This window comes from Buteo buteo, chromosome 11, assembly GCF_964188355.1.
Source record: "Buteo buteo chromosome 11, bButBut1.hap1.1, whole genome shotgun sequence".
Taxonomy (NCBI): domain Eukaryota; kingdom Metazoa; phylum Chordata; class Aves; order Accipitriformes; family Accipitridae; genus Buteo; species Buteo buteo.
The window spans coordinates 26614286-26635639 of NC_134181.1; the positions used below are offsets into that span (position 1 = coordinate 26614286).

Below are 21354 nucleotides of genomic sequence, written 5' to 3' on the forward strand. Positions count from 1 at the left end.
AGCCCCCCCCCAAGGGTCACCCCCCACCAGAGGAATCTCCCCTCTCTGCCGGGACAGGGTGCACCAGCTCAACCAGTTCCCAGTCTGCTGCACCCACTGGGCTGGGCACGGGGAGGGGACAGTGATGGGACAGAGGTGAACGGCAGCCCGGAGTTTGCTTCCCCTTGCAACACCGCTTCTGTGGTGTTCGGCTGCATCGGCCCTCGTACCAAAAGGGACCCGATGTCGCCTTTGCGGGCTGCAGCACAGCTCGCCCGAGCCCTTTCTTCCATCCTGGTGAGTCACGTCCGCTGATTCAAGCGAAAGAAGTTGGGGGGGGGGGGCAGGAACCATTCACGAGCACCAGCCTGGAAGGATCCCAAGGCTGAGGACAAGGTGGCAGGAGCAGAGGGGAGATTTTTTTTTTTCTTTTCCTGTGGGGTTTCACAGAAGAATGAGTCCTCTCCCGGGCTGGCTTGCAGCGCGCTGCTCGCCAAGCCCCAGAGCATGCAGCCCAGCAGGTCAGGCGAAGGGGCCAGCAGTGCCCAAATCCTGCCTCCCTGCTCCAGCAAACACTCGCGCTCTCACCTCAGAGACAGGGCAGACCCCAGACCTTCCCTGACCTCATGCCCGTTGCTCCGGTCCCCTCCGGCCGGTGGTTTCAACCCCGGAGCTCATTCTTTCCTCTGGAGCATCCGTGCTGAGCAAAAGCTTCCCCTTCCCATGGCTGGCGAGGCCGCGGTCCCCAGCCCACGCTGGCTCAGCGGCACAAGGTCACTTCTGCCTCACCCTCGGTGGGAGCCGCATGGGGTGACTCACGACCAGCTCCTGTTTCTGCTCAGCCCCACGCAGTGAAGTTTTTTGGGGCGGAAAGCGCTGCTCCCCCCTCCCCCCCCCATCCTGGGAGTTGGATGAGGCTTCAAGTCCCAGCTCCAAACTCTTATTGCTTCAGTTTGCCTTGTTCCCGAGACTTGGGCTGAAGCTGCACCCAGAGATGCTGTGATGGAAACCATGCACCAAGGAGGGGATGGGGCTACGCAGGGCTGGAAGCAAAGGAAAAGGGAATGTGGGTCTCACGTGGTAGCTACAGCAAGGTTGCAAGAGAGCTGGGGCCTGATCCTTGCTCTCTCCATTTGGAAGAGGCAGTCTGGGATTTTTCAGACTCCGCACTTTGGGATTTTTCAGACCCTCATCAGAGCAAAGTGGTGTTTCCCCCCATCCCACCTCAGCCCCTGGGGTTTTCATTCCCCCCCCCACTCCCCCGAGATGGCTCCAGGTGCCACCAAAGCCCCCCCTGCTCCTAGGGTGGGAGGACACAGTGGGACGCAGGTGGCTACCCAGCCCCTTCCCAGGTCCCTGCCCTCTGCACAGGGCTGGGAGCATGTTCCCAGAACCGAGCAGTGGGAATTTGGTGTGTTTATTTGCAATCCAGTGCTGACCCCAGGACTGGGAGGAGAATGAGTCAGCTTCCAGTTCAGGGCAGGATTCCTCATCAGTCCTCTCCTTTCAGTTAAAACAAGCGCCATTTGGAGATGCAGCAATTAAATTAAATTTAATTAAATTGGCACTTCTAAGCAGCGACAGGCTGCAACCTTTCCACACCGACACTTCTTGTGCAAAGTGGGATGGAAAGCAAGAGAGCCCCCAAAGCGCTGCCTTGCAGGGATAACTACCAAAGCACTGGGGTCTGCCGGCTCTGGAAGGACCATGGCCACATCCCTGAGGAGCTCAGTTCTTCTGCTGCAGCCCCCAAAGAGTTAACACGCATCTCTGGTGCTGCTTTGGCTGCACAGAGAGGTTCCTGGCCCCCAGGGGCAAAGTCTTCACCCACCCCCTGATTGCTCTGCCCTGGGGATGCCGCGGGGCACACACAGCTCCTGCTCTGATGGATGTCAGCTCTCACGCAGCTCCAGGGGCTGCAGGAGGGAGCGAGGGACTCTGGGAGCATCGCCATCCTCCCCAAGCCCGCTCTTGGCCCCTCTCCCCTCCTCGGTCATGCTCTTCTGCCCTGGTCACCCCAGCCCCAACCTGACCCTCGGGAGCCCAGCTCCATCCCTCGCTGCCCGTACAGGCAGCAGCCGCCTCCACCCTATGCTGGCCAGCCTGCAAAGCAGGAGATGAAGCTCCAGGAGATAGAAAGCAATTTAACTCTGCCTGCATTAGGCCACGGTTCGGTGCACCAGTATAAGAGGAATGACTCCTGTCCGGGATAGATATGTGCGCGCCCACCCACAGCATTACCCGACGCCCTTGCAACCCCTCCTGCGAGCTCTGCATGGTGCTGCACAGCAGCAGCCACCCCTCAATGATAGTGCTGGGTTGCTCTCTTTCTTCTGGACAAGAAGGAAGGCAATGAGCCCAGATACTCCCTGGGCAGCCCAGGGCTGGCTGCTTTCCCCCTGTGAGCGAGGATAACCCATCAGACCTTTAAGCCACGTTTCTCTGCTCAGCTCAGATCCGAGTCCCTCTCAGAGGATGCCGTGGCCCAGGGGTGCAAAGCAAGCACCCATCCCAGGCTCAGCCAGGAGGGAAGCAGCTAAACTGGGCACAAACATCACCCCATAAATCCCCCTGCCCCAAAGCCCCCCCATCCCCACCTGGGACTGCTACCGGGCTGGCAGCTTTGCCCTGTCGAGCAAGCCCCGGCTCCTCGCTACAAAGCGCTGGTACCCACGATGCTACAGCCTGGCATGTCTTCCCGGGGTTGCCAAAGCAACCGCAGAAACACAACAAACAGCAACAACACACAGCAGACAGTCGGCAAACATTCCCTCTTATTTTCTCCCCAGATCGGTTTGTGCTTTTTCCCCTCTCCCACGAGGAAGCTGCTACCATCGGAAGGGAACAGTATTATTCTTAAGCGCCCAAAGCCTGCACCATCCCGGCAGGAGCTGCTTTGCTAAAGCCCCCGGCACTGCCGGGAAGACGGCTGCTTCTGGGGAGGAGCCAGGCAAACCTGTGCTGAACCCCAAATCTGACACGGGCAGGCTCGAGCCGCTCACCTACCTCCTCGGTGCTGCAGGCGAGGTCTTTGCGTGCCAAGTAATCGAGGCTGTGCTGAAGCCAGGTTGGCCAAGTAAGGTGAATCCCTCCTCCTGGGCAGCCGCCGTGCTTTCCCGGGCTGGTGGGATGTCCTGACCTTGGGGCTAGGAGGGACCCAGTATGGCCCAGCCCTGCCGACTTCACATCAGCTTCTATCTGACTGTGTGTTTTGCAGGGGGGGTCCAGGACTCAGCACCCTTTAGCACAGGGCAGGGAGCACATGAGCATCCTCAAGGCTGAAGCAGGAGCAGGCAGAGGATGTGAACACGACCGGGTGCACCCACGGAGGGGCCCCGGGTGCACGGACACCCTGGGGCTCGCTGAGGCAGCACCGCAGCCTGAGCCGCGTTAGCAAGGGGGATTAGCGGGTGCAGCGTGGGGCGCGGGCTTTCAAAACGGGATTAGCATCGCTGCAGCACGTGACGCTGGGGGAGAGCAGCTCTCCGGGAGCGCTGCCTTCGAGCCAGCCTGCCCAGCACCAAGCAGCCCCAGCACCCGCTCCACCGGGTCAGGCAGCCCCTGAGTTGGCAGGATCAGGACCCTCAGTGGCAGCTTTCTGAGCCCAATTTAATAACTTTTCATCCTTTTTGCATTTGCGGATTCCTGCGAGCATACTGGAATAGATAGGGGATGCTCCCAAGACAGTGAGCTCCCAGCCATGAACCTTCCCGCACTCCTCCATCCTATCTCACCTCTCCTTCCCAAAATCTGGGAAATCGCAGCCCCTTTCCCACCCCAGACCAGGGCAGAAGCCCCAGGGGTGGGGTCCGGTGGCATCTATCCCCACTGATTACACTTGGCAACTGCCTCCAGTCTCCTTAACTCCTGCAAATGCCAAGGGCCATGGACTGCAGGGATTATATCCGATGCCCTGAGAGACAGCTTGATTAGACGTGAAATGACACATAGCCTGTGCCATTTTTCTCTCCATCTCGCACAAACTTCTATACATACGCATATACTTCTATGCATACTTCTGTTAACTCTCATGCCCTTTTTTCCTCCTTATTTTTTTAAAGCCCACCCATCTGGCAGCTCGTTTATGCTCCTGGAGGCAATTATGGCAATAAGTAACAAGGGAGAGGGAAGGGGGCTGGAGGAGGTGAGGCCGGTAATGCTGAGGGGCATCTGGGGCCATGGCACCTTCGCCAGCACCCTCCGGTGCAGCATGGCACAGCCCCAACTGTATGGAGCTGGGGATGCCAGATCGCAGCCGGGTGCGAGGGTGCAGACCTGGGAGGTCAGCAAGAGGACTCGCTGCAAGCACGATGCATGTAGCCATGCAGGGAGGGCGCATGGCCCCACGTGCTGGACGGCGCATGGGTGCAAGGTGCTGGATGGTTTAAGGGTGCAAGGCACTGCATAGGACCTGCTGGAGCTGTACTAGGTGAAATATGAGCCTCAGGGGGAGCCTTTCTCTCCCTTTCTCCCAATCCCCAAATAACACCTTTCAGGATGGTTTTAGCAACAGGTTGGGGCAGGACCTGACTTTCCTCCCTGTCCCCTTTCAGTGTTGGTTGTCCCAGCCTAGGCAAGCACCATGCAGGCCCCAGCAAGCCCAGTGCCCCGGGGAAAGCCCACAGGGCAGAGGAGAGGCCAAGGGCCATGCGTATGAGGACAAGTCCCCTTCACCCACGTGCCTCGGTCTCACTAACAATGTCCCAGATTTGGACTGCACACCCTGGGATGGGTGTGACCGATCCATCCCTCCAGCTGGTGCTACACCACGGCTGTTTGCAGCACGGTCACATCCAGGACTGCGCGGCAGGAGAGGCTGCTGGTACCTGCGATGCTACAGGGTGCTCGGAGCACCCACAGCGTGCAGCATTGCACAGCACCCATGGCTGGTGCCTGGGCTCCCACTGGCCACGGCCGTGACGCTTTCCCCCAGCTTGCAATGACATCTAGTGGAGCTGCCTTGGGAAATGTCTCAGCCCAAGCCAGCTGACAGGCCTCCTTTGGTATTTCCAGGGCTGAATTTTCCCCTCCAACCTCTTCTTCAAAACGTGGGGGCAGGAGGCAAGAGCCAGCACCCAATTTCCGAGTTGCGGCTGGCCACCGCACAGCTTTCCAGGAGGCAAAAATCACCTTTTCCACTGCAACACCGAGTCCCCTCCAGCCTGGGCTGAGACAAGCACATGCCTTGCATCAAACGAAGAGCTGGGGATTATTATCATTATGCAGAGCCTTGTAGATCAGGCTCCCCCTCCATCCCCAAAACATCACAAAGAAATGGTTTCAGGGTGTCAAATGCTGTTCCTGCAAAGCCAATGGCTGCTGTAGGAGGTGGCTGGTGGCAAACAAACCACACCAAGCCACAGCCAAGGATGCATGGCAGCTTCTTCCTCTGAAGGCAAGGAAGAAAAAAAAGAATACAGTAGCCAGAAGGAAAAAAAAAAAAATAGTAATGGGTAACAGGCAGCAGCAACTCCCAGGGATCATGTCCTTGCTGATGGTGCAACACCCAACAGGTTAACTGCAGCCCAGTCCTATTTTAAAACTGGAAGAGTGCTGCAGTTTGATCCCAATTCATCCCTTCAGAGATATAATCATAGTCTTTGTGAGATGTAATCATAGTATTTATTTAAGAATTAAGTGTGTCTGAAAGTGGCCTAAATTCCCTGTGCAAGAGCTGAGTCAATGCCTCAGCGTCTGACTCAGCGCTGCTTCAAGGGAGCCAGTTCCTGTCTAACATGGCAATGATTCCCATTGCCGTAAGCCAAGGGGGCACCCTGCTTCGGGGACAGGGTGCTGTAGGAAATGGCACAAGCCTGAAAGCACCCAGCAAGTGAGAGGAGAGATAGGTAAGGACCACAGAACTGGTTTAAGGAAAAACGATTATCCAGAGCAATTCTGTATTTTCTTATACATATTTATTTAGAATAAATGAGCAAAGGCAGCACAGCTGGGATGCAGCACATACACAGTGGAGGGGTAAATGCTTGCAGCTTTTATATAACAAAAAAGAAAGAAAAAATACATAAAAACCCCACAAACAAACATCACTTTCCAAAGACAAGACAGACGCACACCCTAGATGCCAATATAGCAGGGTACCATTGAGCCGCCTCAAGGTGCTAAGGCAGTTACCAAAGCAGCAATGGAGAGTCCCCTTCAGATCCCCCCAAAAAAGGTCCTTTGCGGAGCAGGTTTGAGACCTGCTGCTCCTGTGCCTGAAGAAGACAGGGCTGGGAGGAGGCTTGGGACTGCTACCAGCAACTTTCCCATCATGTGGAATGGGCTGGAGCTTACATGAAGGAGAAAGTGCTTTAAAAGCAGCCACGGACAAACTCGGTCATTATGCCACATTTTAAAACTAATTAAACATCAGAGCAAAATCAACATGGGACACAGCAGCCAACCAGCCTGGCTGAGGAAATGGCTTGGGGTTGCTCCACACCACCTGCCAGGCATCAGTGTGGTCCAGAGGAAAGGGGAGGGCCCTGCTCCTGTCCCCCAAGGCATCCTCAGGACAGCAGTGACTCTAAGCCCCCCTCTTCTATTTCTGCCCCTAGCCTGGCTGGAAAACAGGCAGCAAAATTTATTTTTAAAAAACAAAATTTTCCTATTGCACCTTGACTTACTAGAGAGCAGCCCGCGGGTGTCTTCACAAGTAGTTATTGCCTCTATATTCTCCCTCTCTCCCTACACCCATATAAAGTCTTATTCTAACATTTCCCCATCTTTAGTGGGAGGAAAAAAAAACATATTAAAATACCTTTATTTCATCACTAAAAACATGTGTAGTGTCCAGAAAGCCATAGCATCCTTCAGCAGCCAGCTGTTAGCAACACTGGAACTAAACAGCCAAAATACCCACAAACACTAGATTTTAAAAGCTATGCGCGCAGCAAAAGCTGCAGCAGCTGCATCCTTCCTGCAGGGAGGGCTGGGTACCAGCTCACGCCAGCATAAGCTGCAGGAGCAGAAGGCTCCCAAGCCGGCCTCCAGGCAACACTGATTTCAGGTTGCCCATGGCTGGGGCTGAGCTTTGAGCCCTCTGCTCTCCCCAGCCAGACACCATTGGCTACAGATGCTCAGGCACGCTGCATCCAGGCAGGAAAGCTTCATTGCAAGCAGCAGCTTTCCCCACCACAGGGACATGCTGCCCCAGGACCACCAACCCTGAAGTTTCTCTTTGGCAGGTTTGCATCACGCCCCCCGCAGCCTTCCCCACCCCACCCCTTTCCCATTACTTCTTGAAGAACTTCTTGTTGAGGAGGAAAATGAGCAGGTTGACATTGACCTTGGCTTTATCGAACATCTTCATGACGGCTACACCCTCGTATTGCAGCTGCAGCAGGTCCTACAGGAGAGGTGACTGTCACCACTGCCAGCCCCATGTGTCCAGCCAGAGAAGGGGACTGTCCCACCCTTGGCACCCACCTGCAACATCCCCCAGGGAGAGGGGAGCCAGGACAGAGCTGGGTCTGCATCAGGACATGCAGCAGGGAAATGCATGGCGAGGCTGTCCCCAGCTCGGGTCAGGGCTCCCCATGGGCTCCAAGTCATGTGTCATGTGTCCCCCCCCCAAAACCAGCCGGGTGTGGGGACACCATCTACCCCCTGCACCCCCAGGCTGCCCTGGCTTCACTAGGGCACTGGCAGCCCCAGGATGAGTTCCCCACCTGGTAGTGCAGCTGGAACCGCTCCATGTCAATCCCCATGAATTTGGCTTTCACCTGGAACCTGCCTGATTCCTCACAGGGGATGATGTCAAAAATCACATTCCTGAACCTGAAGGGAAAGAGTTCCTCACTACCAAAAGGGGCTTCACAGCTTTAAACACGACCAAGGGGCAGGTCACCCACCCACTGCAACCCTTTCGGTACACACAAGGCCAGACCCACAGCCCAAAACCCGCCCCCTCCAAATCCCAACTCTCCCATGTTCTCCTGGTAATACCTGAAACAACTCACCCCATCCTTGGGGGGATGATGGTGGGCCCACGTGCACCCTCCTCCCAGGCTATTTTCCTCTACCTGCCCAAGCTTTGTTCTGCAATAGCTCATCCCACGGACCAGGGGCTACGTACTGGCTGAGCGGCAAGTCCTCAATCTCCAGCAGCACACCCTTCTCAAACAGTCGGGCCGCCGTGTAGTGCAGTGACTGCAGCTTCTTGTTCTTCCCACTGATCCTTGAAAAGAAGGGACCACACGCTCAGAGCTTGTCTCCAGCCACATGTGACCCCTCGGACCTCCAACATGTCCAGGATTCAAAACATCCAAATAGCAATTAAAGAAAAAAAAAAGATATTTTTTTTTTAAATTATTGGATTTTTGTAAGGAAACATACTTGTTGCTGGCTGCCAGGTTGTCAAGGCAGGTCTTGATGTACTGGTTGTAATAATCAATTTGCTCCTCGTAAAACAAGGTCTTGGCATTGAGGCCCTGCAGGGTCTGTCTCAGCTTCAGGAGCTCCCCTTTGCGGTGCTGCCGGTAACGCCTCTGGTTGCGGATATCCTGGAGAAAACAAAGCCGCACAAGAAAGCCAATATAACTTGTTCTGAGCTTTATCGAAGCACCGCAGCAGGATCTCAGGTGGGTTTAGAGAGGTGACCTCCTAACTCAGTCTCCCCCAACCCCCAAGCACACCTTGGCCAGCTCGTTGATGAGCTCCTGGTACTGATGGGCAGAGTCCACGAGCCCCAAGCTCTCCAAGCGCCGCAGGTTGCGGATGATCTTGCGCTTCTTCTCTTCCATGGACAGCTGGCTGTTAGCAGCCAGGGAGCGGTTGCGTTTCAGCTTAGCAGGGGTCTGGGCATCCTGCAGCGCTCGCCTGTGCATGAGATGGTCGTGGGAGGCTTCCTGGGGAGGAGAAGGTGGTAAGCCTGGCATGTGGTTGGAATGGAACATGAGGAGATGGAGCAATCAACCCCCCCTCAGACACACACTTTGATATGTCTCTCTCCAGGCCCAAAGCACATGCTTTCTCTGAAAAACAGAGCCCAGCCACTGCTAGAGCCAAGCCTTTAAGAGGAACAGGGCAGCTTTTTGCTGAGGGCTTGTTTGCCATTTCCCCAAGAAGTTTTTTAGCTCATCCCCAGCAGCAGCCTCGCACATCCCACCTCATGCTCCGAGGCCTGAGTCCACAGGATCTCTGGGAGGCAGTCTCCTGCCTGGGACTGGATCACATCCACCAGCATCTGCTTGGTGCTAGAGACCAGAGGGAGAGGTCAGGTGTCTGCTCCGGACTATCACCCTCCTCCCCCAGAGCAGCACATTATTTAGTTGCCTCCCAAGGGTTTCTTGCCCGCCCTCCTTGAGCATCCCAACCCCCAGAAAGCTCCCCTGAAGTCTGCAGAGCCCATCCTCACCTCAGCAGCAAGCTCCTCACGTCACTCTCCTCGCTGCTGGCCACCGGCACCAGCTTACCAGTGAGGGTGAGGGAGATCTCCATTTTGCTGAGCTGGGAGAGCACCTGCTCGGCACTGCTGTCCACCGGGCTGGGAACACTCTCCCCTGTGAGGGCACAGAGAACCCGAGTAGCCATGGTGGGCTCAGGAGGGCTTGAATTCCCCATGCCCAAAGCAATCCAGCTAGAGCTTCATGCAAGAAAAGCATCCCCATCTCCATCCTCCTCTTGCCGGGGTGGGTGGTAGGCCCCAGAGCTCTACCTACCAACAAGGGACTGGACCGTAGGAAGCTCATCAAGATCTTCCAGAAGCTCGTGCAGGGGGTCTCCATGGTGCGGCGCGATGGTGTCCTGGTGCTCCAGCAGGAGCTGGGTGGTGCAGGGGAGGAGAGTCAGTAGCAAAGGGGCATGCAAAGAAACGGGGAGAGAAAGCCGGTCAGGAACGATGCAATGCCCTCTGCACCTGAGAGAGGACTGCAAAGTTATGAAGTTCAGGGTAGGACAAGCAGCAGAGAACCAGCAGAAAATCTGGATTATTTGCTTGCTTAAAAAGTGGGGGGAAAAAAAAAAAATAAAGGCCAGGAGGAGCTGTGCTGGTGATGGGATACAGGATTGTGATGAAATGCAGCAGAAAGACCAGGAGGTGGGAGCAGAAGAAATGGAGCCTGCCTGTCTGCAGATGAGTTTTATGCCCTTACCTTGTGCGTGTTGATGAGCTCCCCCACTGTGATGTAGATGACTGGTTTGGCCACTGCCACCATATCAGAGTACTCATCCACATTAAACCTCTCTTCTGGCTCTGGGACGCAGCAAGCAGCAGATATGAACCTCCTGCAGAGAAGGACCTCTTTGGTCAGCCCCCAAAAAAACTGCCACTGGCTTGGAGCCCCCTCCCACTCCCGATGCCATCCTGGTGCCAACCTGAACTTGTTGTGGGTGTCCTCCAGGTACTGGTTCAGCCCGCAGAGATGAGCATTCTCCCCATCAAAGGCCTTGTGGGCAGCAGCATGCTGCAGCACTTTGGCAATGGAGCCCAGGCTGCGACGGTGGTCAGGATGCAGGGTCATCCCGGCTGAGATGTCCACGATATCAAAGCCATCAGGGGCCACCACTGCCGGGTTCATGAAGCGGTAGTAGAGCAGGTTCCCCACGATCTAGAGCACAAGACAAGCTGGGTGTTGGGAAGCACATGGGCTGGTACCCAAGGAGGTGGTAGCTCAGCAGGTAAGGCTGTTTTGTCCTTGCACTGCTCAGTGGGACCCTCCCAAAGGCTCAAGGAAACATTGACTTAGTGACTCAAGGAAAATGTTGACTTCAAGGTATTTTTAACTCAAGAGGACCTGACCTTCTGTAGAGGGATACTGGCCCTTCACATGCACACACAGTTAAACCCCATCAAGCCACGCAGACCCCCAAGCCCAGGGGTACCTTGTCAATCTCCTCCACCGAGGCCTTGGGGAATTTCTCAGCCAAGGATATCCTCAGGATTTTGGCCACGTAGCGCATCCCATAGCTGAGGAGAGGGCAGGGAGAGGTCTGTCAGCATGCAAAGCAGCACCAGGCTTGGCCACCCTGCCCCATCCCTACTACCCATCACTGAAGAAGTGGCAAGCCCCCAGCCTTGGGGCAATGGACGTGCGCATAGGAGGGGCCGGCAGCTGCAGCATCCTTCAGCTCCCTTTCCTACCCTGCTGCCAGCCCAGACATCCCTGGAGAAAGCCTTCATCCTTCAAGATTACCACAAAGCTCAGCTTCTTATTTGCAGACACCTCAACACCAGTAGTAAAGTGCTCAGAAATGGAGTAGCAAGAAGACCCAGCCCACTAGGGTGTTGCTGGAGGAGCAGAAGCAGCAGTACCCACTGGTGTTTGGATTTCCTCTTGTTGACAGTGCGGTAACTCAGTCCTGCAGCAGATAAGGAGCCGAGAAGCCCCCCACCACCCATTCTCCCTTTCTAAGGCCTTACTGAAGCTACCTTCAAGCCAACAGCACTGCAGGGACGTGCATACAAACCATCGAGATACATACGGGATCTTGTCTACAGAAGAGGTGATGGCAGATATGAACTTGTCTGTCATCGCAAGGAGGTTGCAGATAGAAATATCCAGCCGCCTTTGGACCTCGGGGTGGCTGAGAGCCTGCTCAGGGCTGACCTCGTATGGGAGCTTGCTGTGAACGGAAGACGATGTCCCCGTCACCCTCCCAACGCCCATCACCCTGTGGTCGGGCTAAGCCTCCTTGCCCAGGGCCTGACCTTTTCTGCCCACTCTGCGACTCAGTCTGGTTGATCCATGCCTTGTAGATGTCCACAGGGTTGGTGCGGATGCTGAGGGTCTTGTCCTGCAGAACCTCCTGTACCGGACCACCCAGGATCTGCCGTAGGGCATTCTGCCCACGCGTGTTGCGGTAGAAGCTGACCACCATCCGGATCACCGTGGCATTCCCTGTCAGGATGTCATGGATGTGGTCCACCTTGGACCTGGGGAGAGAGACAGGACAGATGGGATGAAGTGGATGGACCAATGTGTTTGTTCTCCAATGCAGGAGGCAACAGCCAGAGGAGATAACTGCCCCTGGTTCAGCATTTTCCCAAACCTGTACCCAAACAAGGCCACCCACCTGATCTCCTCCTGCAGTGCTGCTTTGAAGAGCTGGAGCAGCAGGTAAGCCTCCCGTGGGTTGGATGCATAGTTGTAAAGTGTAAAGATCACCGACTCCATGAATTTAGTGGACTTGTTCTGTGGCATCTGGAAGATCAGCCTGGCCAAGTACACAGGCTGGGTCTGCAGGGAAGAGGAACACCAAGCTAACCCCGAGTGTCACGGGGTGACGGGGGGTCAGGGTCCCTGCACTGCTCCCCCAGCTGCAGTGGACACAGCAGGCCCCCACCAGCCCCACCTGCAGCAGGTAGAAGAGATGCTGGTATGCCTCCAGCTTCTGCCGCTTCTCCTTGCTGAGTGACTTAAGCCCCTTCTGCTTGTCTATAGACATCATCTCCAAAAGCTGCTCCTTGTTCTTCTTGGTCAGCTTCTTGCAGTGGGAGACCACCTCCTGGAGCCGCGCAGGCAAGGAAAGAGAAATGTTGGTGACTGCCAGCAAGCTCTGGGGAAAGGGAGCCAGAGGCACCTCAATGCTCCCCAACCCCTTCAACCGCTTCAAAAGCAGAGGGAAGTACAAGCTATGATGCCAAGGAGGGGAGGACCAGCTCCATGCTGGCCGCACAGCTCGAGCACTGCAGCAAAGCCACATAAGGTGGCCAAGGTCCTTCCCCCGCTGCCACACTCCCCACCTGCAGCGTGATCCTGTTCTTGACCAGCAGCCCAATCTTGATGTCCATGAGGTCCAGGTCACTCTCCAACTGCTGGCTGGCACGTATCCTCTTCACCACCTCCTCCTGCAGCCGCAGCACCTCCGACTCCTCCCAGAAGTCTTGCTGGCTCTGCTCCAGCAAGTGGATGAAGCGCCGGACGATGCTCAGCGGTGGGCTCTTGGCATGGACTGCAGCAAGGCATGGCGCTGCCATGAACACTCATGGGGAAGACTGAGCAGCCGCCCCCACCGTAGACCCTCAGATCCCCAGCACCTCACCAAGACACCCCATCCTCTTCCCAAAAAAAGCACCTTCTTGCAACACCAGGACCCAGGACAAGATAGTGCCATACTCTGCAACACCTGCCCGGGAAGCCTTTGGGAGCAGAGGGGCAGCAAGAGCAGTCCCAGGGCTGCTCTAGCAGCTGCCAAGAGGCCACCAAGCCTCTGCCACATGGACACTGGTGGCCAGCCTCCCACTGCCTCCCCAATGTGCAGGGCCAACAAGGGAGGAGGCAGAGTCCCCTTCCCAATTAATTATAACCACTTCAGAAAAGAGACGAGCAGGCACTTACCCAGCATTCTGTAATCCCCACGGGCCTTGTTAGCTCGCACAAAAGCCTGGATTTTAATTACAGCTTTAATCTGCCAAGACAAACAAGGGGGTGGGGGATGTTTCCCACAGCATGCCTGAAACATGCAGGGAGTGGAGGAGAGCTGGACAGGCACCCAGCTGCCTGCTCCCACCGCTGGGAATCTGCCAATGCCCAAGATGAGGCAGGTCTCCACAACCCAGCGAGGGATTTCAGGATTTCACTCTCCTTAGCAGTCACTTCCCTTTTGCTTGCTGTATTTCACATGCTGCAGCAACTCCAGAGGCTCAGCTTCACTTCCCACAGCTGACACACCCCTTTCCCCCAAATTTCCTTCCCCTCTAATGGGCATCTTGAAGTCCTTGTTGGTTTTTGATGGAACTGGAGTTTTTTCTCTCCTCACACTTTACAGAGCCTGATAGCTTGGCTTCCAGACCCACCAGGCACCTTTTCCTTCCCATCTGTCCCCCGGCAAGGATGCACCAGTTTCTCCCTCCAGCTGCACCACGAGCAGTCGGGGGCAGAGATCCAACTGCATGCTCAGAATCATACCCCTCCATCCCCACAGATGGTGACATGCTCCCAGGAGCTGCCTTACTCCTCATCCCATCACTCACATTCTGCCTGAAGTAGCGCAGCCTCTCCTGGTACTTTCTCCGAGCCTGCCACATCCTCACGCCTGCCTGGATCTAGGAGAGATGTTCAAGCAATTGGATACTGGAAGGACTCACTTGGGCAAAGCAAATGGGTGGAAAGGGGGAAAACCATGGGGAGTTTTACAAGAACTTCTCCCCCAGCCCAAGCTCCCCCCATCCCCTCACATGCTGCCCAGCTGTGTCCTGGTCCAGCTACCTTATTTCCCCCCCAGCTGCCTCTGTACTGGGAGCAAAGGGTGAAGGAAGAGTCTTCCAAACCTTTATCGCAGCATCTGTGTTGGCTTGCAGGTAGTGCAGTCTCTCCAGGTAAGCTCTGCGCTGCTTATGCCCTCTCCAACAAGCCTGGGCATGAGAAAAGACAACCAGCTACTGAGATCTGTGCAAGGTCACTACAACGTCCAGTTGGTTTTTCAAAGAGCACACAAGAAAAGAGGGTAACACAGCATGGGAAAAGAGAGGAAACCAGCACCCAAAGGAACTGCTGCGAGAAAACAAGCCCTGTACCATCCTCTGCAGTACCTTGGGTGCGTCCTGGCTATTAAACGTACAGAGCAGCAAGCACCGGTCCTCCCTGGACCTGCTGGAGAATGCTAAAAGCAGCCACCTATGGTTTGCATGCCCCCCACACAGAGATGAGATGGATTCTGGCTACGTCACCTGGATCCTGATAGCAGCCGGCCACTGCTCCCGCAGGATGTGCCGTTGTGCCGCAAACTCCCGGCGGACAAGGAAGCCCCGCAGCCGAGCCTGAAGCCGCACCACGAAGGCAACATTGGACGCCCACAGGCACTCCCGGTCATGTGCAACAGTCACTCGGGTGACAACCAACTGTGAGGACACGATACATCAGTGTCAGCCCCAGCGATGCCACCAGCACCCACCGAGCCCCATCCTCCCCATACCTGGATCTCCTCCCGGCTCAGGTGCGTGGTGTTGAGGCCACCGTCATGTGGGTGCTGCCAGCTGCCCTCGAAGGTCTGCAGGTTCAGGTAGTACTCAGCACCGTCTGTCAGCCTGTGTCGGATCCAGCATGGCTTCACGCTCCCTGCAGCCCAAGACAGAGAGGTGCTTCTGGGGGGTGCTGCTCCCCCCTGAAATGGCTTGGGCAGGCATGGACTCCAGGCTCCTGGCGGGGGGGGGGGGGGGAAGTCTTTGCAGCCCCCAAGCTTTTACCTGCTTGTCTCTTGGTGGCCATCAGAGCCGCTAGCTGCTCCTGGTACGCCACAGCGCAGGCACTCACCACACCGCACAGGGCCACATCGGGGTTGCGCAGCACCCGCAGGGTCTGCGCTGCCTTCCCCTCCTTGATGGCCTGGTTGATGGCAGCAGTGCCCAGAGCCACTGTGGGAGCAGAAGGGGCTCACATGAGCCCCTTCTCCCCCCCCCCCCACCTTCTGCAGCAGCCCCCTGGCTGGCAGGGCCAGCACCCACTCTGGGGAGAGCACTCACTCCTCCTGGCTGCCACTGTGTCCTGGTTGGCCTTGCAGACCCCTTCCTGGATCTCTTCCCACCAAAGCACAGCTCCATCATCCTCTGTGGCCTGCAAGGCAGGGGGAGACAGGGCAGAGATGGGGTCTAGTGAGCTGAGAGGCTCCCCCCCGCCCCCCCCCCCCCCCGCCCCGAGAGCTTCAGCCACACTGGTCTTGCACTGCATCACCCTTCAAGCACCTTCTGCTTTGCAAGCTACCATGCTGCCGGGGGGGATGCTACGCTGCCAAGGGGCACATGCCACCCTACCTGGGCTTTCAGCCTTCGTGCCCGGGCCAGGACATCGTGGTAGTGCCGAGCAGTTGGGAGGGCGATGTCAGGCAGGGCGGCTGCCGGCAGCAGCAAAGCTGCCAGCGTCTTCTCAGGGTCCGCCTGCACCAGCGCCTCATTGATCAGCCGGACAGCGAGAACTCCTGCATGGGAGGGAAGGGACACACAGTTCAGCTCCCCCAGTGCTCTGGGCACCCAGCAGAGCCACAGCCCAGGGTAGCATGAGGTTCCCTAGTGTCTCATTAGGGCTTGGCTCCCATTGCAACCTCCCTACCGGGAAGTTTGCAGAATCCCCTGCTTGACCAAACCCCACGTGGGCAGGACTCACGGTCGTTTTCATCTCGCACTGATGAATTGGTGTCATTCACGCTGTCCTGAATGTCATTCCAGCTCAGGAACTCTGCTCCTGCTTCCCTAGATTGGCCTTTCAGCTGCAGTAAGTCCTCAAAATACCTGCAGGAGAGACACAGGGCAACAGCTCAGTGCATTTTAAGCAGTAACAGCACCTGCCAGAACCAGCTGCCTTGCTTTTCAAAGGGGAAAAGGTAAGGCACAGGGCAGGGAGGCTGGTGAAACAAGCCCACGCAAAGCCCAGGATCCCTGACCATCCCCTGCCAAGAGATTGCTCCACACCACCAATCCCAAACGCAGAGACTGTCTCCTTACCGCTGCGCATTTGCATCTTCGACACCCGAGAGGCCCAGGGCAGAGCTGACCAGGCTGCTCCAGAGCCCGTCGGGGTCCCCAGCATCCAAGGCTCGGTTAACCAGTGCCACAGCCGAAAGCATCTCCACAGCCACGAACAGCTCCTCCTGCAGCAGCTCACCCTGCACGGGGCAAGCAGAGACACTGACTCCCTATGCCCCCATCTCCAGCCTCAGCAGCACCCTCAGGCACAGGGGAAGCTCCCCTCCATCCTAGCAGAGGCACAGATCCCCCCAATGCCAATTGGACCCAGAGCCCATCCCCGGGAGATCTCTCACCCTTGGGTGCTGATGCTGCAGCAGGGCCAGCTGGCACTGGTACAGGGGTGCAGCGAGCGGGTACACATGAGGCAGCTGTGCTGCAGGGTCCATCAGCACTTCCAATGTTTTGGCCGGCATCCCTCGACGGATGGCCGCGTTGATCCGGCTGACAGCCCGCAGCACTGAGGGAAAGACCAGGGTGAGCTGGTGGTGGTTGCAGGAGGCAACCATGCCCCATCTCCCCTGGGGCACTTGGCCAGGCTGCCAGCAGGGGATGCACCAGGCAGCAAAACCTGCTGCAAGCAACATGTTGACCCCAGCCACTCACTGGCTTGCTCCTCCTCGCCCTTCTTGTTCACCACGAGGATTCCTGCCTCCAACTCCTCCTGCTCCAGCAGGTCCATGTAGCCCAGCTCCTGCAGCGGGCAGAAAGAGGGGCTTCTGATGTCACACCGGAACCTGCTTGTGCTGACAGAGCAGCCACGCTCAGACCCCTTGCAGAAAGCTGCTGATCCACAGAGCAAACCCCTGCCCAGGGGGGAAGCCCCCTCCTCCTGGGGACCATTGCAGTCCTGGGGTGCCACTCCAGCATGGATACCCCATGCCTGCAGGCTCCTGCCAGCCTTTACCAGCGCCTTCTGCTGCCGGTCCATGCTGAGCTGCTCCAAGTAGCAGTCGAGGTTGTCCCGCTGGAGGCAGCGCAGGGTCAGGATGGGGTCCTGCAGTGCACGGTACAGCGCCAGCGCGTCCTGTCTCTCCAGGGCATCGTCCACCTCCTCCAGAGCTCCATGCACTAGGAGAGAGGCCAGTTCACACCCAGAGAAGGTGAGCAGGTAAATCATCCCACAACTCCAGGGAGCAAAGGGAGTTACAATTGAAGCCTGCATACCAATAATTTTAATTTGTGCTTGGAAATGCACACCCAGCCCTGCTCCCTGCGTGGTCTGAAGCTGGCCTGAGCAGACAACTCCTTTCTGCTATGCCCACCACCCCAGGGAGGCTCTCCCCTGCTGCCTGGGGTACCATGGTCACACCGATAAGCTCTGGAGACCCCCCAGGAGGGAAGCCACAGCTTTGCTCACCATTCACTTTGTTGATGTTGCCTTGGATTTCAGCCTGGGTCAGACACCGGTCATAGATGTCTTCATCCTCGGGGATGACCTGCAGGTACTGGAGAGGGACCCCCCCTACCCTGAGCTTTCTGCCCAAGAGCACCCCAACAGCACACAGCAGGGGTCCCCTGCAGATGCCTGGGCTCCTTTCCCAATCCCAAGCCCTGGGTCAACCAGCCCCCAAAGTAGAATCATTTCTCCACCACTTTGCCTCCATCTTCTGATCAGCACAAGGGCTCCCAGGCTGTGCTTTACCTGCCAAGCTTGGGGACAGTCTCCAACCAAGAGGGACCCCTCCAACTGGAAGCACCCACCACCACATCAGCGAAGGGGCTGGCTGCTCCTCTCCCAGCCTTCCCAGGACCATCCAAGCCCTCCTCACCCTGTTCCTGGCATTGCTGCCCTTCTCCAGCTTTGCCCGGTGGAGCACCTCCTGGTAGGCATCAGCCAGCACCTCACGCAGGTCGAGAAGCATCGCGCTGGGGTTGCGGAGGGCCATCATTGTCTGTGCCACCACTCCTCGATCCACCGCTTCATTGATTGCCAGCACCGCAGCATGGACTAGAAGTGAAGCGGGAAGGATGTAGGTGAGACAGAGCATGGAGGGCTGCAATGGACCATCCCCTATATCCCTGCATGCAGTGGGACAAGCTGTGCCACGCACAATGGTGGGAACCCCAGCTTCTCAAAGAGGAAGGTGGTGTCCAGTGCCCAGAAAGTCTCCATGTCTCTACAGCAAGCCCAGCTAATGCAAAACCCCTGGTGCTGCTGGCTGGGAAGGGGCTGTGCCAACCCTTGCAGCCATGCACGGGTCTGAAGGAGAGCATCTCTCAGAGCTTCTCTTAGTTTGCTGGCCCTAGATTTGATGTTCAGGGGCTGAGCCAAGATCCTGCTACAAGCTGATGCACAGCACCTCTCCCCACACAGGCACCCATCACCTGCTGCTTCGTCCACCGAGAGCTCATTGGCCAAAATGCCCCCGATCTTGCTGAAGGCAGGCAGCTGCAGGCCGTACTTCTCCAGCTCCCGCTTCATGTTGTTGATTTCTTCCTCTAGAGCAGAGCACAGAGGCATCACTGCTCAGCACCAGCACTGTGGTCCAGCACTGGAGCATGGGCAGCCAGCAGAGCCCCCCGCTCCCCTGCCAAACCAGAGGGGTGCAGAAAACACCCACACTGGGGTAAGCATCACCAAGGCAGCTTTGGAAAAGCTTGCCCAAGGTCTTCATTCCCCACATCCCTCCAACTGCAGGGATCTGAGAGCATTGTTGGCAAACCTCCCTTGCCAGCCCCCAGCCCAGGTTCCCCCACACAGAGCCATACCTGTGAAGTCCAATTTCCCGTACAAGTCCTGGATCTGAGGAGCCAGCCCTAGCTTGAAGAGGTACAAGCTGAAAGACAAGGCAGACACATGCCATGACCATGCTGTCACTTGCTTCTCCCTCCTGACATTTCTGCAACACCTGAGGCTGTTGCCCCAGCCCTGGGGGTGGCGCCACCAAAGGGCTCATGAGCATGAACATGAACCATGACAACAGTTTTGGCCCCGGGGCCAGGCCAGGGACTCCCACCTGAGTGCATGGATGCAGTAGACCACCCGGGGCATGTTCTTCTTGTCATAGATGTCGGTGGTCTCCGGGTGGAAGATCTGCTGACAAGATAAGAGAGCTCAGGTGGAAATGGCACGAAGATGGTCCACGGGGAGGATGGTGTCCAAGGGTGGTGGGGGGGGGACAGAGACGAAGCCCCCCCTGCAACACCAGCAGTCCCCCAGTGAGCCGAGCTGGTGGCGTGCAGCCCCAGTGCTGCCACAAGGGCAAAGGCCAGTGCTTCCCTTGGCCCAGGGAGAGCAGAGGGAGGACGTTACCGAGGGAAGCCCCACGTGGCTCATGGCATCACGCCAGTAGTTGATGTTATCCGTGTGCCGAAAGCGAAGCCCGGCTGCCTGGAAGAGAGGAAGCTGCGGTCAGGCTGAACCCCACCTTCTCCCATCCCTGGGGTCCCGCTCTCCCCCAAACCCACCCAGCCAGGGCATGAAGTTAAAAAGAGAGGCAAATCCTGTGGCACCCCCAGGGAAGCGCAGCTCAGATCCCGTTTGCAGCCGTACTCTGTTAAATTGTCCCTTAATGACTGCAATCGGTATGACCCTCCTTCACTTTGGATTCACCAGTGATGGAAAGGTTCCTACAAGTTTTGGGCTACACCTTCAGGAACGCAACCCCTGGTGCTGCAGTCTTACCTTGTACTGTGTCTGCTCACAGTCATAGATCTTCTTCAGAGGGACCACAGTGGGGGCAAAGCAGTGGCCCAGCTTGGCAAGGATGACCCCATTGCGCAGGGTCTCCTCCAGCTCCATGAGAGGGGGCAGCTCCTCACTCAGGCACGCCTCCATCCAGCTGGCAGGGTAGACATGGGGCACGTTGCAGACCCCCAGTATTCCCACCCAGACCCCTTCCAGACAGGAAAAGGGGCACCTAAAGGAGACACACACACACCCTCCTCATCCCCATAAATCCCTCCCTGGCAGGGAGAGGTCAGCCCCCACCCCTTTGCTGCAGGGTTTAGCAGACAGGTGATTCTCAGTTTGGGTGCAAGAGCATGGCTGTGTGCCCCCCCACCCCCAACCAACCCCCAAACCACTTTTGAAGGGCCAGAAAGCACCAGGAGCAGGCAGGATTTTGCAGCCTCCCCCCACTCAGATCCCCTGGGTCTTATCCCCTTCCCCCCCCTTGCACTCCTTTTCCCCCCCAAAATTTGAGCTCAAGGCAGAGGGGCTCCCCAAGTCCAGCCCCACCGCTTGGCTTCCTCCAGGTGACACAGATACTGGTAGGCGACGTTCTGTCTCCTCTGCTCATCCATCTCGTCTGCGGTGAGGCGCTCATCTGGGCAGCAACAGGGGCACCCCGTCAAACCCCACTATTCGGGGGGAGGGGGCGCTTTTTTAAGCCCCCATCACCACCCAAATTAAGGCAGGTTTTTGGCACAGCAGCCTGCCTGTGCCTCCCACAGCCTTCGTGTGGGTGGCAATGATGCTGACACCGGCCAGGCCCTTCTGGCAATTGGAGGAAAGTTTCCAATTTCCCTTTTTCCCCCAAAGTAACGCCCATAGCCGGCACCCAGACCCAACACCTGGGGGGGGGGGTCACAGCTGCAGGTCCGGGGTCCTTTCATGCCGCTGGGGCTGGAGGCACCCACGACAGCTGGGTGGCACCCAGCAGCACCCCACCAGACGTATTCCTCAAAACACGTCCCGTCCAGCTGGTCCCCAGGTGCCTAGGGCCCCACCGCTGTCCCCCACCCCCCCGCATCCCCCTACCCCCCACAGCCCCCCGCACCGCCCTGCACACCCCCCTCATTGCTGTCTGCCCCCCCCAAGGCCCGGTCACTCACGCTGCACCAGCCCCGCTCCCTCCATGGCTGCGGCCGCGGCGGTTCCACCCGCGATTTGAATCTCCCGCCGCTCACGTGAGGCCGCGCAAGGGCCGCCGGGAGATGTAGTCCGGTAACGGCACCGGGGGCTGGGGGGGGGCGGGTAGGGCCGGGCCCGGCGAGCGCACGGAGATCAGCGCGATTCGGGGTGCGGGGAG

The 21354-nt window shown here is 57.3% G+C and overlaps 1 protein-coding gene across 1 annotated transcript; it reads right to left on the minus strand.

Annotated features, from left to right (window-relative positions):
* Nucleotides 1-7177: 7177 nt before the first annotated feature.
* IQGAP3 (IQ motif containing GTPase activating protein 3) lies at nt 7178-20644 on the minus strand. Its single transcript, XM_075040932.1, has 37 exons — nt 20562-20644; nt 20007-20163; nt 19635-19712; nt 19339-19415; nt 19091-19158; nt 18707-18820; nt 18151-18329; nt 17739-17826; nt 17286-17449; nt 16985-17072; nt 16675-16838; nt 16358-16518; nt 16020-16144; nt 15671-15834; nt 15383-15473; nt 15107-15274; nt 14836-14978; nt 14591-14761; nt 14192-14275; nt 13895-13966; nt 13260-13329; nt 12665-12873; nt 12274-12426; nt 11995-12158; nt 11630-11854; nt 11404-11544; nt 10804-10888; nt 10297-10529; nt 10074-10206; nt 9642-9744; nt 9338-9482; nt 9089-9176; nt 8616-8828; nt 8317-8483; nt 8057-8158; nt 7650-7758; nt 7178-7327 (listed from the first exon to the last, which is right to left on the minus strand). Exons 1-37 carry the CDS (start codon nt 20624-20626, stop codon nt 7214-7216), a joined length of 4875 nt encoding a protein of 1624 aa, XP_074897033.1. The 5' UTR covers nt 20627-20644; the 3' UTR covers nt 7178-7213.
* Between the last annotated feature and the right edge of the window lie 710 nt (nt 20645-21354).